Source organism: Mytilus edulis, chromosome 1, assembly GCF_963676685.1.
Source record: "Mytilus edulis chromosome 1, xbMytEdul2.2, whole genome shotgun sequence".
Lineage (NCBI taxonomy): Eukaryota > Metazoa > Mollusca > Bivalvia > Mytilida > Mytilidae > Mytilus > Mytilus edulis.
Genome location: NC_092344.1, coordinates 25094022 through 25109059, shown reverse-complemented (window position 1 = coordinate 25109059; position 15038 = coordinate 25094022). Strand labels below are relative to the sequence as shown.

At 31.8% G+C, this 15038-nt stretch overlaps 1 protein-coding gene across 1 annotated transcript; it reads right to left on the bottom strand.

Annotated features, from left to right (window-relative positions):
• Window positions 1-232: 232 nt before the first annotated feature.
• On the bottom strand, window positions 233-10199 carry LOC139486398 (uncharacterized). The gene is made up of 7 exons (XM_071271610.1): window positions 10160-10199; window positions 8841-9416; window positions 8355-8458; window positions 7664-7780; window positions 5509-6295; window positions 4970-5143; window positions 233-3774 (listed from the first exon to the last, which is right to left on the bottom strand). Exons 1-7 carry the CDS (start codon window positions 10197-10199, stop codon window positions 3530-3532), a joined length of 2043 nt encoding a protein of 680 aa, XP_071127711.1. The 3' UTR covers window positions 233-3529.
• Between the last annotated feature and the right edge of the window lie 4839 nt (window positions 10200-15038).

Below are 15038 nucleotides of genomic sequence, written 5' to 3'. Positions count from 1 at the left end.
TTATCAAAGTACTCAGAAATGGCATGTCTCAGAATTAATTGAAATTCTTGTCACATGTTTGCTTAGTAATACTAATTTATAAAATAAAGTATTTTTTTTCTAAATTCATTTCATGGTTGCCATGGGTGACGGGCAACCATTTTTTGATATTTCTGCTCATTTTCTGGAAAAAATACTAAGATTTTGTCAAATTTGAAACATTTCTTTCAAAGCATAAACACAAAACAAGAACTATTGCATGACATTTATGTTCATAAACGGCATTTCTGTTACTATAAAATAAAAAGTATAAAGTGACAAGTCGAATAACAAATTTTTTTTAATGGTCTCTAAATAGGGTACTTTCTCCAAAACTCCATTTCTGGAAAAAAGAGATTTTCATCATTTTTCAAATTATTCTCTATGAAAATTGCAGTGTAGAAAAATCTTAAAACTTGTTATCATGTTTCAATTATATATGTTAAAGAATTTATTAAAAAATTGGATTGGGTATTTTTGGGGATTTATAGAAAAATCGTTCCGAAGATGAGACAAAATTCAATTTCTGGAAAAACCCATATTTTTACCAATTTTCAAAATATTTTTTAAAAAACCCAAAGGGTAGCATATTTCTGAAACCTGGCTGAAGGTTAAAGTAACTTAAGTTGAACATTTCTGCCAAAAAAAATAATTGAGTATTTTTTCCCGATTTATAGAAAAATAAAATCGTTCCAATGAGGAGGCAAAATTTTATTCTGGAAAAACCCAAATTTTTACCATTTTTCAAATATTCCTGTAAAAAAAGCGACAGGGTAGTGTTTTATTGAAACTTTGCTTAATGTTTCAGTAACCTAAGTTGAACATCTCAGAAAAAAATGGATTGGGTAGTTTTTATCTGATTTTTTGAAAAATCGTTCTGAAATTTAGGCAAAATTTGATTCTGGAAAACCCAAATTTTTACCATTTTTTCAAATTGTTTTTTTAAAAACCCACAGGGTACTGCGGGTAGTGTATTTCTGAAACTTTGCTTAATGTTAAAGTAAATTAAGTTGAACATTTCTACAACAAAATTGGATTGGGTATTTTTTTCTGATTTATAGAAAAATTGTTCTGAAATTCAGGCATCACTCCATTTCTGGAAAAAAACAAATTTTGACCATTTTTCAAATTATTCTCAAAAAAAGCCACAGGGTCATGTATTTCTGAACTCTTCTTATCGTTCAAGAACCTTAATTTGAACATTTCATAAAGAAATTGGATTGGATATTTTTTCCAATTTATCATGTTTTAGTTCGACAGTTTGGTCAAAATTCTATTTCGTGAAAAACCAAAATTTTTATTATTTTTTCTTTAAATTATTCTTAAAAATAAAAAAAAATCCCACATGATAGTGTATGTATTCCTGAAACTTTGCTTAATGTTAAAGTAACTTAAGTTGAATATTTCAGAAAAAAAATTGAAAGGGTATTTTTTTCCGATTTATCATGTTTATAGGGTCCTACTTCTGAAGTTCGATTGAAATTCCATTTATTGAAGTTTTTTTTCTACAAAGTTCTTCAGCCCTCTCAAAAAAGGGTAGAATATTTCTGTAAATTCTGTCAATGTGAAAGTTTCTTATGTTGAACATATCATAAAAACAATAGACCAGGATTTTTATCTATTTATAGTAACATAGTTTCAAAGTTCAGTCAAAATTCTATATATCTTGAAGAAGAAATAAAAAATTTTCAGGTTTTCAAATTATTAAAAAAAAAAAATAGGTTAGGAGGATATTCCTGAAACTTGTCTTAATGTTGATTCTACATTAGTGTTAAATTTCATGAAAAAAATGGCATTGTTTTTTTATAGTTAACACAGTTCAAAGTAAAAATTCATGAGTATCTGTTCAATCAGTTTAGCAAAGAACTCAATGTCAGAAATTGCTTGTTCCCTCAATGCTCCATTCTTTCTACAGTGTCTAGAAAAAACACTTGTTATTTGCTGTGGAGTGAGAAACTCTTCAATTGAAAATCTTCTGGTCCCATCTGCATTTTTCACGCTCCTCATCACTACGGCAACATTTTCAGGGTCTTCCTTATGCCCTGTTTGAAGTCCTTTGTTAAACCTTTCTATCAAAAAGTTCTTCTGATTGTCACTAAATCTCTTATTTTTTCTGTCAGTTTTTATTGCCCAACCACGGGATAGATGGTGTTCCCCTTCCATTTCACCACAGTTTCCTGTGAGAGTAATTTCTTTTGAATTTACTTGGGATTCTGCTAATTTGTCAACATATTTAGTCTTCAGCACATATGCTTCACTGACTCTTTCTGAATGAATTTCACAGTTGTCCAGAATTGAATGGTTGTTAAAGTCCTTACAGAGCGTTCTTACAAATTGACGAAAGGTACGAACGAACGTAAAGGGAGCACTTATTTCATTTTTACAATAACAGTTAAAAGAGTTCTTGTTTTATCCAGTAAAACGGCATTCTTTTCTAAATCAAGTTTATTTTAAACAGAAAAATAATATCGCAAATAATACACGATTTTAATATAATCAAACAGAGAAAAATAGTGTCAAATACACTTACGTCCGATACGTTACTTACGTTAACCATGCGTACACACATTTCCGCGGGAATTTTTTAAGCACAGATTCACGATTAACATTTTAATGACATTATTGAAGTACGTTAGTCTAAATTTAACGACAAGATTCACATTTATTTCTTATTGTTACAGTAAAGTTTCAGTAAATTGTCAAAGTGGAATATCGAGATTTGCTAAAAAATGATGCAACAATGTTTTTAAAAAGTAATGTTGAATAAATCTAGAACAAAAGACTTTGTATATAAAGAAAAGAAATCAACAATTTTAGCACCATATATATTGTGGATTTTATAATGACGATTTAACAGTACACATGTTTGGAAGATAGACGCGAAGTTGTCACTTATCGTTCAGTGGCTAATATTTCATAAATGTTCAGGACTATAGGCAAAACGCAGTTATACGCTTAAATAACCGTTACATTGCTCCGGTGTATCATATATACAAATATAGAATTACCAGGAAAGAGGCGATGATTCAAAAGTTATGAAACGAGCACCAGCATATTACATAGTATGAAGATCATCTTTTTTTCTTCATTTTCATTTTATTATTTTGAGCGTTGCAATTTTTGAATCAAGAAAGTATTTATGTTTCTGTTAGGGAAGAAGACAATGTATTTGCTTTGACATTTTCTTAGGTTAAACAGTGCAACATTGTAATATTGAAGAGTGGGGGAGGGGCCGGTTGTTAGTCTTCTAGGGGCATTTTGTCGTCTGACTACTCTATATCTAGAATATTTTGTAGTGTCGTCTCCTCCGACCTGGTGGTATCAATAATCATATTATAACCTATCGTACTTCCCGAAATCCTAAATATATCTCAAGAAAAATCCAATTTAATAAGTGTCGTTGCATGCACGATAATTGTTCGAAGTTCCACGACTATTATTTAAATATGTCAAAATAAAGGATCCCTAAAACGAGTCTTACGTATGATTCGTCAAGCATACGTACCTTTCGTCAATTTGTAAGAAAGCTCTGATGAGAGTTAAAAGATGCAGTGCATCCATCATTAGTACATGTAAATATGTCTTCACTTTGGTGGGTTGATGAAGATGATGAAGATGATGCTGCTGTTGTTGATGATGATGCTACTGATGATGACGACTGTACAAGAGGATGGAAGTCAACTATTTCACTTGGGTTTTCAATGATTCTCAATTTAGGCACAGTGACATCTTCCTGGTTTAATGGTACAAGTTTACCTGCAAAGGATAAAGCAAAAAATGCAAAAAGGCTTAAAAAACTGATAAAGGATACACATTATACAGACAATTATTCTACTATCGACCTTTAAACCATACTAATACAGTTGTACAGATAATATGAAGTAATATATATATATGTTTATGTATAGTAGATGACAATGTGGTCTCTTTGTATCCTGCTCCTGTCGCGAATGAATGGTTATGACCAATTACTGTTAACATCACAGTTCAATTTGGGGTCCTAATTGTGGTACGTGTTTAAGTCATATTGATTTCTTTCAAAAACATATTCAATGATTGGATTAGAAAAAAAAAGTAACAAATTAATTGCAGGTTAAAGACAATAATTGTTTTGTCTTTAAATATCAGCTGGATTTGTACTAGACTCAACAGGAGTAATAGCTTGATGAGGCTTGCATTACACCTGTTTCTCAGCCCTGTAGAAATACAGCTAAGCCTGACATCTAAAGACACTAAGCAAGAATTGTCTATATATATAAAAAAAAAAGATGTGGTATGATGCTATGAATAAGACAACTCCCAACAAAACATAAAATGACACAGAAATTAAAAACTATAGGTCACCTGACGGCCTTCAACAATGTATGTATGTTTTTTGTTATTCTGACTTACTATTGATCATATATACAAATGTCAGAGGCAAATTAGAATTTGAAAACTAAAGTATCGCCTGGTCTCCACTTAATTTTCACTTTTACATCTAACTGTTATTTGACAATGTGCTGTGCCCTTGATTGCTTAAAACAGGTATTGTGCTTTAGACAGTCATGACTTGTGACCTTCTATTGTTGTTTTTTCTATGGTCAGGTTGTTGTCTCTTTGACACATTCCTCATTTCCATTCTCAATTTTATGAGTGAGGTAGTTTCGGTTCCATTTAAGATTATATTTGATAATTTGGTCCTTTATTTGAGCTATTCCTCCTTATCCCTTTTTTCTCAAATCTGGCAAGAATCAGGATCTGCTTATTTTCCTGCAACACCTAAGGTTGTTCCCATTCATTTTTAGGTTTAGGACACAACTACAGTCCCTTTACTTTAAACCACCTGCTACAAGAAGCAGAGGATGAAAAGGCACACTTAACATAAATACTTCAATATTGAACCTAGCCTCTCTCCCCAAAATTTGTTATGGGACTGCGTTACTTTGGCACTTGTTCAATTCAAGATTACCTGCTCCAAGCTTGTAGTGTCTCCAGACTTTTACACCATTTTCAACAAACTCAAAGTTATTCATGGCTGATATAGATGGAATTTGAACTTTCTTGTGAGGTTGTGTAGCACTAGAGTTAGTTTCAACCACTTTAACTACATAGTGCACTTTTTTGGAGTTTTTTTTTCTATTGCCTACAATGTAAAATTGAACAAAATAAGTAAATCAAATTGGATGATAATTTCATTGTGTTGTGCACATATATAACCAAATACAATTATTCGAAACAAAATGTTAAAACAAGAAATTAGAAAAAGTTCCAGCTACATATAAAAATCTAGATATGACAAACTAAAGCTATTTTTCTGTAGCAACAAAACCTGACTGAAGTTTTTTATAATACAAGTATGGAGATTTAATAAAAAAAAGTGTAATAGGTGAACTAAAATGTGTTAACAGTTTTAATTAGATTATGTCAACAATTTAACGGTATATATATATATATATATACAAGATTGATGCTGTTGCAGAAATCATGATATATAATGTAGACATTTACTTACTTCTTTCATCTGTGTTGCTGTCAAGACATCATTCCCTTGGTTAATGTATCTCCTTATGCTTGATTTCAGTGTTGCTGCTGTTCCGTCACATGTTCCCTTTCCACTCTGTGCTTCACAGAAGTCATATGAGGTTACAACCTTACTACAATACAAAGCATATATTGTGTCTGAGCTTTTGTAACAGCTAGCATTGTCTGACCATAGATGGATGTTGTCTAAGCTGTTGTCTTGTTCTTTCAGATCATTGACTATATCAAGGATGACTGCAGATGTTGCATACGAGTCTTGTGGTATTTGGCCATTGAAAATATGGTTGAAAGCTAAACTTTCAATAACATTTCTTCGACGAAAAGCTACACCTATATGCCAAGAAAGACTTCGTGTAGCAAACCAATTGCTCTGGTCTTCTCTGTACCTTCGTGGAAGGAACTTCATCGCCCAATCAAGAACTATCAAAATGTCATTTGGACCCATGGTGTTCATAATTTCTGTTTTGGCTTTCTCTTGATGGCATGTTTTTAGAATATGTGTCTTCCAGCTGAAAATATTGGTTTGAGCCTGGGATAGTTTGTATTTGTAATCATCCCTGCAGTCTTCTTTTTCTATCAGATCACTGTTAGCAATCAGGCTGTTTAATGATGATAACAATTCAGAAATTTGCTCACAGTTGTTGCAAACCGTGTCATGATTATGACCACATAAGCAACTAAATGCTTCTTCTTTGTCGCTAAGTGCAAATATTCTGCAATGATCAGGAACAGTTGCCAGTTCAGAAATGTGAACCTGAAATATATATATATATATATACAAATATTTTTTTGTCATACCTTGACAAATGCTTGTTTGTATATATAAAGGTAGTTTTTGTCCCTTTTTATGAAGCCATTACTGATTTATCTAATCTGTCTAAACTCATTATAATAGTTAACAAGAAATCACAAAACACAAACTCAATCAAAAATGTAATGCAATGTTGATCCACGTAAAAACGTATTAATATATATTTATATATATATCATACATTATTTCATCAGTGCAGTTACAGGCCATTGCATAAGCATTTTTACCCTTTGCTTATGACGAGTTGTGTGGTATTTTTTGGCATCTGTTCATTAATGGCCAATTCTAATTTTACGTACTCTCAGAAACCTTTTTCCTCCTGAGAAACAGAAATGGAAAATTTACAAATAAAAGTATGTTCAGATACTTTGACATGGTGCTGTTCCCTTTTGATCTATTGATATTTCTATGTTCTAGACATTATTAGCAGGCTGCATATATTGGAGAACATGTGGCGGGAGTTGGATATCGTTTGTTTGTGTTGCAATTTGTGATTTTTTTTTATTATATTCACTTTTGCCATATATATATATATATATATATGCCAGCGAAAGCTCTTTTTTGAGAGCCCAGGTGGTCGTGTGGTCTAGTGGGACGGCTGCAGTGCAGGCGGTTTGGTGACACGATATCACAGAAGCATGGGTTCAAATCCCGGCGAGGGAAGAACCAAAAATTTGCGAAAGCAAATTTACAGATCTAACATTGTTGGGTTGATGTTTAGAAGAGTTGTATATATATATATATATAAGTACGTCTGAGTCAGTGACAACCCTACAACAGATGTATCCATCGGATCGCCATCAATGATGGTGATACATGGCTGTGTACATAATGTATATACAACTCGTCTAAACATCAACCCAACAATGTTAGATCTGTAAATTTGCTTTCGCAAATTTTTGGTTCTTCCCTCGCCGGGATGCATGGGTTCGAATATATTATATCATGGACTGTAGTAAGACGCTAGATTAAGACTGATGAAGAAAGGTAACACACGGCCAAAGAAAGCTTTATTATTGTGAAGCCCAGGTGGTCATGTGGTCTAGCGGGACGGCTACAATGCAGGCAATTAGGTGTCACGATATCTCAGTAGCATGGGTTCGAATCCCGGCGAGGGAAGAACAAAAAAAATTTGCGAAAGCAAATTTACAGATCTAACATTGTTGGGTTGATGTTTAGACAAGTTGTATATATATATAATATCCATGGTTTTTCACATTTATGCACGTTTCTGCTGTTCAATTATGGGTCTCTGTGTCTTCGAAACATATCCCAATCCTTTCTTTAAAAAAGTTGATTGATATTTTTTACCTTGAAATCTGTTTTCAAATATCTTTTACCATCTTGAACAATTTCTGCATAATCCTTTGCTCTTTGATCTGTCAGTGCACCGACTCGACACAACTCTTGGACAACATTACAGATATCCTATAAAGATTAAGCAAAACCGTCAACAATACCAGATTGCAAATTTGGATATTGATAGGCAGAAGAAAGTTATTTTTTTAAGTTGATTTTGTGAGAATTATCCAACAAAAATGTTTTTAAATATCAATATATATAAGTATATGAATGAAAACCTAAGGCTAAGACGTTTTCAATTACTACCCATGATTAGTATAGGTGGAGCTGTGAATACAATTGGGTATTCTTTAAATAAAGACAAAGTCCATGACTAGATCACCCCTAAAACAATTTGTCAAAAAAATAGTTGGAAAGATGAAAAAGATGGAGTGAAAATTTCATAAAATTCTGTCAACTACATTTAAGAGAATTTGCGGATATAAAAATTGTACAGGAGGACGGACCGATTTCCTCAGTCATTATGATAAACATATATTTTGTAGTTCAAATGTTTCATATTATTAGTCCCAACTATAATAAACTGGGTCCATAAATCCCATATTTCATATTATCATTGATTATAAGTCCCAACTATAATATAATAAGTCTATAAATCCCGTGCATTGAAATCAAAGTAATGTGATTATGGTAACCTAACCTGAAAAGCCCTTCCTCCTTCAGCAATAAAGTAATCTATTCCCTCAAAAGCTGTTCTTACATTTGCTGTACATTCAGTAAGAATTTTAAATATTGTACTGTCTCCTGAAAAGTAATAGAGTGTTGTAATATAAATTAAAAGAATGTCCCACAACAAACAAATATGATGCATACAAAATAATTTGTATTGCTTTTCATATATATCTTTTACTAAAGATTAACTCACTCTTCTAAATTAGAAATGAGTCTCTTGTATATTTTCTATTTTTAGCAATCAAGTCACAATAGCTGATGGCTATGGATAGTTTGAGAGATTATATTATTTTCTAAGTTTTTTTTGTGTTACAAACTTCAAAATACCAGTTTATAAATGGATTACATATACATTGATTTACAGATGAAATAATATAAATGGGTACATTTACAAAATAAATGAAGTGGTTCAAGCTGTCATGGCAAAAAAAACAGGTATTAAAAAAACCCTCACCTAATGGTATCTCTTCATTTTCAGCACAATACTGTTTGAACTGCTGAATAATTGCAGCTGGTACCATGCATCGTATCACATTGGGTGTTTCAATAATTTTCCCACTAGACAATCTCATTTTTCTCTCACCAAATGGCAAATCTTTTATGATGTGGGATGATGTTATAAAATCTGAAAAAGTATCAAGCCTGTGTGGGTCCATTTTCTGTCTGTGATGCTCTGTATTAGGTGGAGGTAAAGCACATTCATAAACTGCTGAGTGTTTTTTGGCGATGTAATATCTATACTCTGTGATGCCAGGAATCTTTTGAGACATCCCTTGAAATGACAAAGTTTTTGACAAGACTGATAACATCTGGCTCTTCAATTGCCATGACTCTGCCTTGCTATAAGATTCAGTCAAAGCATCTACTATAATTATACAATCTGTCTCAGTTTCAGCTGGTTGAATATTGCACCCATTAACTGATGAATAAACATCTTGAAGAACAACTTCTGTTTCATTCCTGAATAGAGTACCCACGACAGCTTGAACAACTTCTTTTATTTTCTGAATGTACCCATTTTTTGTTTTATCTGTATATGAAGCCCATGTATAAACTGGTATGTTGAAATTGGCAACACCACACAAACTTAGAAAATGGTTTAAACTTTACAACTTGCCACAGCACTCATAACTGTTTTGACTGGATTGCTAAAAATAAAAATGCAATAGATTCATAGTCTCTATATATATACAAGTTTATCATGTCAATTGGAATTATCTCCCTTATTTATTACGTCAATTGAATATACCTTATACCACTGACCTAATAAAAAAAATATAATTTGAATTGCTTTAAATAGTCCTAATATTTGAAAAAAAATTACAGTTTTAGATTTAATATCTTTAATATATTTGGTTGATATTGTCCTATTATTGAATTTGAATATAATAATATGTAATATAACAAAATCAGGATAAATTCGTTACACAGTGTACAACCGTCTTAATACAGAATTTATCGGGTCAATAAAATTCATATCGGGTTTGACTAATTAAGCTAATGACACTTTCGTACAACCGGCTGCTGACCGCTCAGGCCAATCGTGATACTTTATAAGTGAAGGTATATATTTTGATTTTTAAATGGCAAAAGGCCATATGATATTAGAATGACAAGAGGTCATATAATTTGAGAATGACAATAGACAATATAAAAATTTTAAATGAGCAAGAGGCCAAGTAGATGAAATATTTATTTATAATGTGCAGAGTAGTGGTGACAACAACAGTATTGTCTGCAAGGTAGTCCTAGTAATTCACCTATATTACTTACTCTGGAGGAACTTTCTAAAGCTGCAAGACGGGTTAATCATGATGATGCTGATACATTTGAAGAGCTAACACGTCAGTTAAAATTAAACATCTCTTCTTTGTGTTTTAAAAGAAAAGCAACCTGAGAAGTTTGAGAAAAGGGAAATAACTACTCCCAAACCTGAAGATTCACCATTGCATAATTCATACCCCCATACCAGGCTCCTTGTGTGTACCCATACAATGATATGCCTTACTTGCAACCACCATATTCAGGTGGATTTAATGGTTATAAGGGCAGACCACGAAATTTTGGAAATTTTGGAAATTCGGGAATACGCCAGAGAGGTGCTTGTTTGTTTTGGGATAGCACAAATAAGATTTTAAATGACTTACAGAACATTGGCCTTTGGTTGGAAAGCAAGCCCATTCATATACCAGTCAATAAGGATGTGTGTAACATCATATTTAAGGAAATTAAATGTACTGAATACATTATATATTGATGACAGGTTTTCAGTAACTCAAGGGGGGGGGGGGCATTGCAGTCGAGTGAGGAGAGAGAGAGTTTGAGTGTAGGAGGTTGGTTTAAGTTATGCTACAGGTTTTGACAAGGTTAGGGTTTACTCTTTCACTCAAGAAGTGTTCATTAGTTCCAGAATTTTGTAAAACAAATTCTTGTTTTTCTTCGTTGATTCGGAAAACAAATTTATTTAATTCCAATTTATAGAAATAAACCAATGAAAAAGAAAATTTGTCAGATTTGTGGTACATATTATTTTACTTAAAATGTTGTATTGTCAAATAAGGGCAGCCAAAATGGTACAATATGGTATTTCGATGAGATAGTTAAAAAGCTTTTGATCAAATAAAATTTGAGTTTTCATGTTTAAAGGAGTTCGACGTTTATGTTTTTTGTGTACATATCCGCAGTAAAAAAATATATAAATCATACATATCATCAGAGTAAGCCTTTTTTAACAGGTTATATATTGAGTTCTTTATAAAACTCAGAGACCTAGATAACAACACGTTAAACTAGGTCGTAGAAGAGCCAAAATAAAAAAAAAAAAAAATTGAAGTTGCAGAATTTAACATAGAAAGTAAGGCGGTTATAAATTTGTATTGTTACTGAGAAACTTGGGATTTTCCATTTATAGAAATAAACCAATCAAAAAGAAAATTTGTCAGATTTGTAGTACAGATGTTTTTACTTAATATTTTTTTATTAAATGGCTAAATCAAAAGCTTAAACACATCAAACTAATGGATAACAACTATCATATTCCTGACTTAGTACAGACATTTTCTTGTGTAGAAAATGGTGGATTGAACCTGGTGTTATAAATAGCTAAATCTTTCACTCGTATGATAGTCTCATCGCGTCAGTTAATTGGTTACCTTGGCGAATCACGCTATTAAATCACGCAGACAGGTGTCCATTTCGTTTGATAAAAAGAGTGTTACTGGACGCCAATGTACTGTAGAAATGTTTTAAATTACTAGCTACTGACATATAATTATATGATTGGTTAAATGATAGTTTATTTTTTGATAGATTAATCTTATAATCGTTAACTATAAATTAGCTTCAGATATGTAATAAAAAAATATTTGAAATTCGCTACAAATTAAAGATTTTCTTTATTAGAAAGTCTATTTATCCAAACAGAATAAATGAAGCAAACTTATCATTATTCGTTAACTACAAATTATCTTCAGAAGTGTAACCAAAGGTAATTTTAATTTCGCTACAAAATAAAGATTTTTATATCACCGATCACTTACTGTCAAATTTAATACAGATTAATCCCACTTCCATCATCTGTCTCTTTTTGTATCAAAACCTTTTATAAATTATGGTATGACATTTCTAAACTTGTAATAACAAGGTCATAAATGGACATTGGTATAAAAATCAATATTGATATCAATAATAGTTAGACGAAGAGGATCAGTTTGAATTATATATTTAGGCCAATCTAAAATATGTAGAAAATTAACGAATGAAATGTATTTGGGTTGATAGTTAAAATAATGTTGACGTCTGTAATATCTGAATACGAAATGTCTTTTGTATTAATCGAAGGTGTTCTAATATGTAGAACTGATGTATTGATGGGATATAGTTCAGAGTTATGTTCAATAGGTTCACGGAAAAAAGGTCAAGGGAAAACGTCATTAATTTGGGAAGAAAAGAATCACAAATGTTGATAAATGTAGGGAGAAACAGCCACATATCTTAAATGTCAACATTTAATTTTGTACAATTATTTGATAATATTTCATCGTCCATTTTTGAAATTATACTGAACTTTAAATGGTAACTTATATCCCTCTGGTATCTTTGGTCCCTCTTTTATGATATTGTGTATATGAGAACCCACTATTTTTAAGGTTTTTATTGTTTATCTGTCCCGACAGTACTATTGGATTGTTATCATTTGTTTTAATCTTATAAACGTATTTTTTGCAATAAACACAAAATCGAAATACATCCCTGTATTTTAGAACTAAACACTCAATTCAATTCAACCTTGAGATCAAATAGCAATGTACTATTTTCATAGAGCTTTTTTACATTTTGCCAAAAGGTACGAAAAACCGTAAAGGAAGCACGTATTACATTTACACAATAACAATAAAAAGTCTTTGGTTGATCCGGTAAAACAGCATTAATCTGCTTGACGTTTTTGTCAAATTAGGAATCAGAATATTTGTTCACTGAAAGCAAAAACGAAAAAAATGTTTTTGCGGGAAATTAAACGGTCTCTCTCTCTCTCTATCTGATTAATTGTATATACTAGATTAAGGCTGAGATCTAGAATTGGAGGGTAGGAACGTGTCTGTTGGGTAAAGGTACTCTAGTGCGCCACAATCCTTAATCTGCTCTTTAGATCAACTAATTATATACAAGTATATCGTTTAGTTCATGTACATACCCATTTTATCACATTAATATATATATTATCAAGAAAATAAATCAGCAGTTTTGCATCCAATTTATTGTAGATATAATCATGACCATTAAACAGTAAACAGGCTTGAAAGATAGACTCATATTGGTCACTCAACACCCACTGGCTAATATTTCAGAAATGTTTAGGACCAAAACGCAATAATACGCTAAAATAATCGTTCCATTATGAGCTCCGGTGTATGGACACATCACAAGGTGATAATGAATATTACCTAGGAAAGGCGATGGTTCACAAGTTAATAAACGAGCACCAGCAATTTTTTTGCTTTGGTATTTATTATGTTAAACAATTCAACATTAAAAATGTCGGGAGGGGGAGGGTGAAGGAGTACTTTATTTTAGTTTGTAGGGTATTTTTTCTTCTGACTACCATGCCATATAATTAGAATATTTTGTTATCTCCTTCCACCTGGTGGTACTTTAATTTTACCTATCGTACTTACCGAAATCCTATATCTCACGAAAAATCTATTTAATAAGTGTCGTTGCATGTAGGGTACTGGTCCTAAATTGGCTAACATTGGGTTGAAATGCTATCGAAGTTCTAGGACTATTATTAAAGTATGTCAAAATAAAGGACCCCTAAAACGACTCTTACTCTACTGTTATTTAAACATACGTTAGTGTCCAAAAATATCAAATAGATGAGACATACTGGTATTCAATTTGAAGGGTTTTTTTTCTAACAAAAAAAAAACACGTTACATGTAATAATGTTATGCGTCGGAAGCGCTTTTCTTGACTTCTGAGTTGAAACCTTATTTTCCTTATAGGTGACCAGAACATCATACAACAACATTACGCAAATTACGTCATACTTTTGTATATCAATGCAGAAACATGAAATTAATAAGAATTAATATGGGTTGGATTGCCTATTTAAGAATTTGAATTGATGGTTTATTTTTTTTTTTTTGACGTAGATGGTTATATCTGTTATTTAACATTAACAATTGCGGTAAGAATTTCAATTTTAAAGGAATCGATCTTACTTGTCAAAACACTTGAATGGTTTATTCGTTATATGCACGATCCATGTGTGTGAATGAATTGAGCAATCTACTGACGGATCAAAACAGTACGTATTAAGATATTTTAATAGTATTTATGTTCCAGACCATCTGAGTATTTGGATCTATGCGTACTTTTTTCAAAATATTTATACGGTCGGACTGTACGCATAAGGTATACGTAAGGTCTAACTAATTTTAATTGTAAATAAAATAAAAACTTAATATGTTACCTGTATAAAAAAAGTCACGTAAATTTGACATGTTACGCTTCTGTCTCTTCATACAAACAAAATGGCGGTGAGAAAAAAATCTTAAAGGTTTCTACAGACCATTAAATCGATAATGAACGATTGGAATTAATTCCATACAACACATTTAAAGGTAACAAGTTGCTATTGTTGGCATTTGTTTTTGAATAGACATATGGAAGTTGGTTCATAATACTAACAGTATTGAAGACTTGATAACTTTTATAGACCACTAATCTGAATATCACATGTTAAGATAGTGGGTAATATAAATTCGTTACATAGTGTGCTAGTGACCTAATACGGTCAGTAAATTATAATCGGGATTCGAGCTTCGCTTTCACCCCATATGTAATTTACCGACCCCATATATATCATATTGGGTCACTAGCGCACTATGTACATGTACCACTTTTTCATGATACTGTATTTTCGACGGTTTTTAAAAAAAAACCTATTGTTTAGATTCTTTGATGGTACATAATGCGCTTATGCATTCTTTGCATTAGCTTTGTTACCCTTATAATACCAGTTGTTGATATGATATTTCCAGATTATTGTGTAGGGCTGATGATATTTTTCTCTTCATTTATCTAATTGTAATAATATTAATTTGTAAATTCCAATAAATGGTTGTCTAGAATTTACCCATAAGGTCCA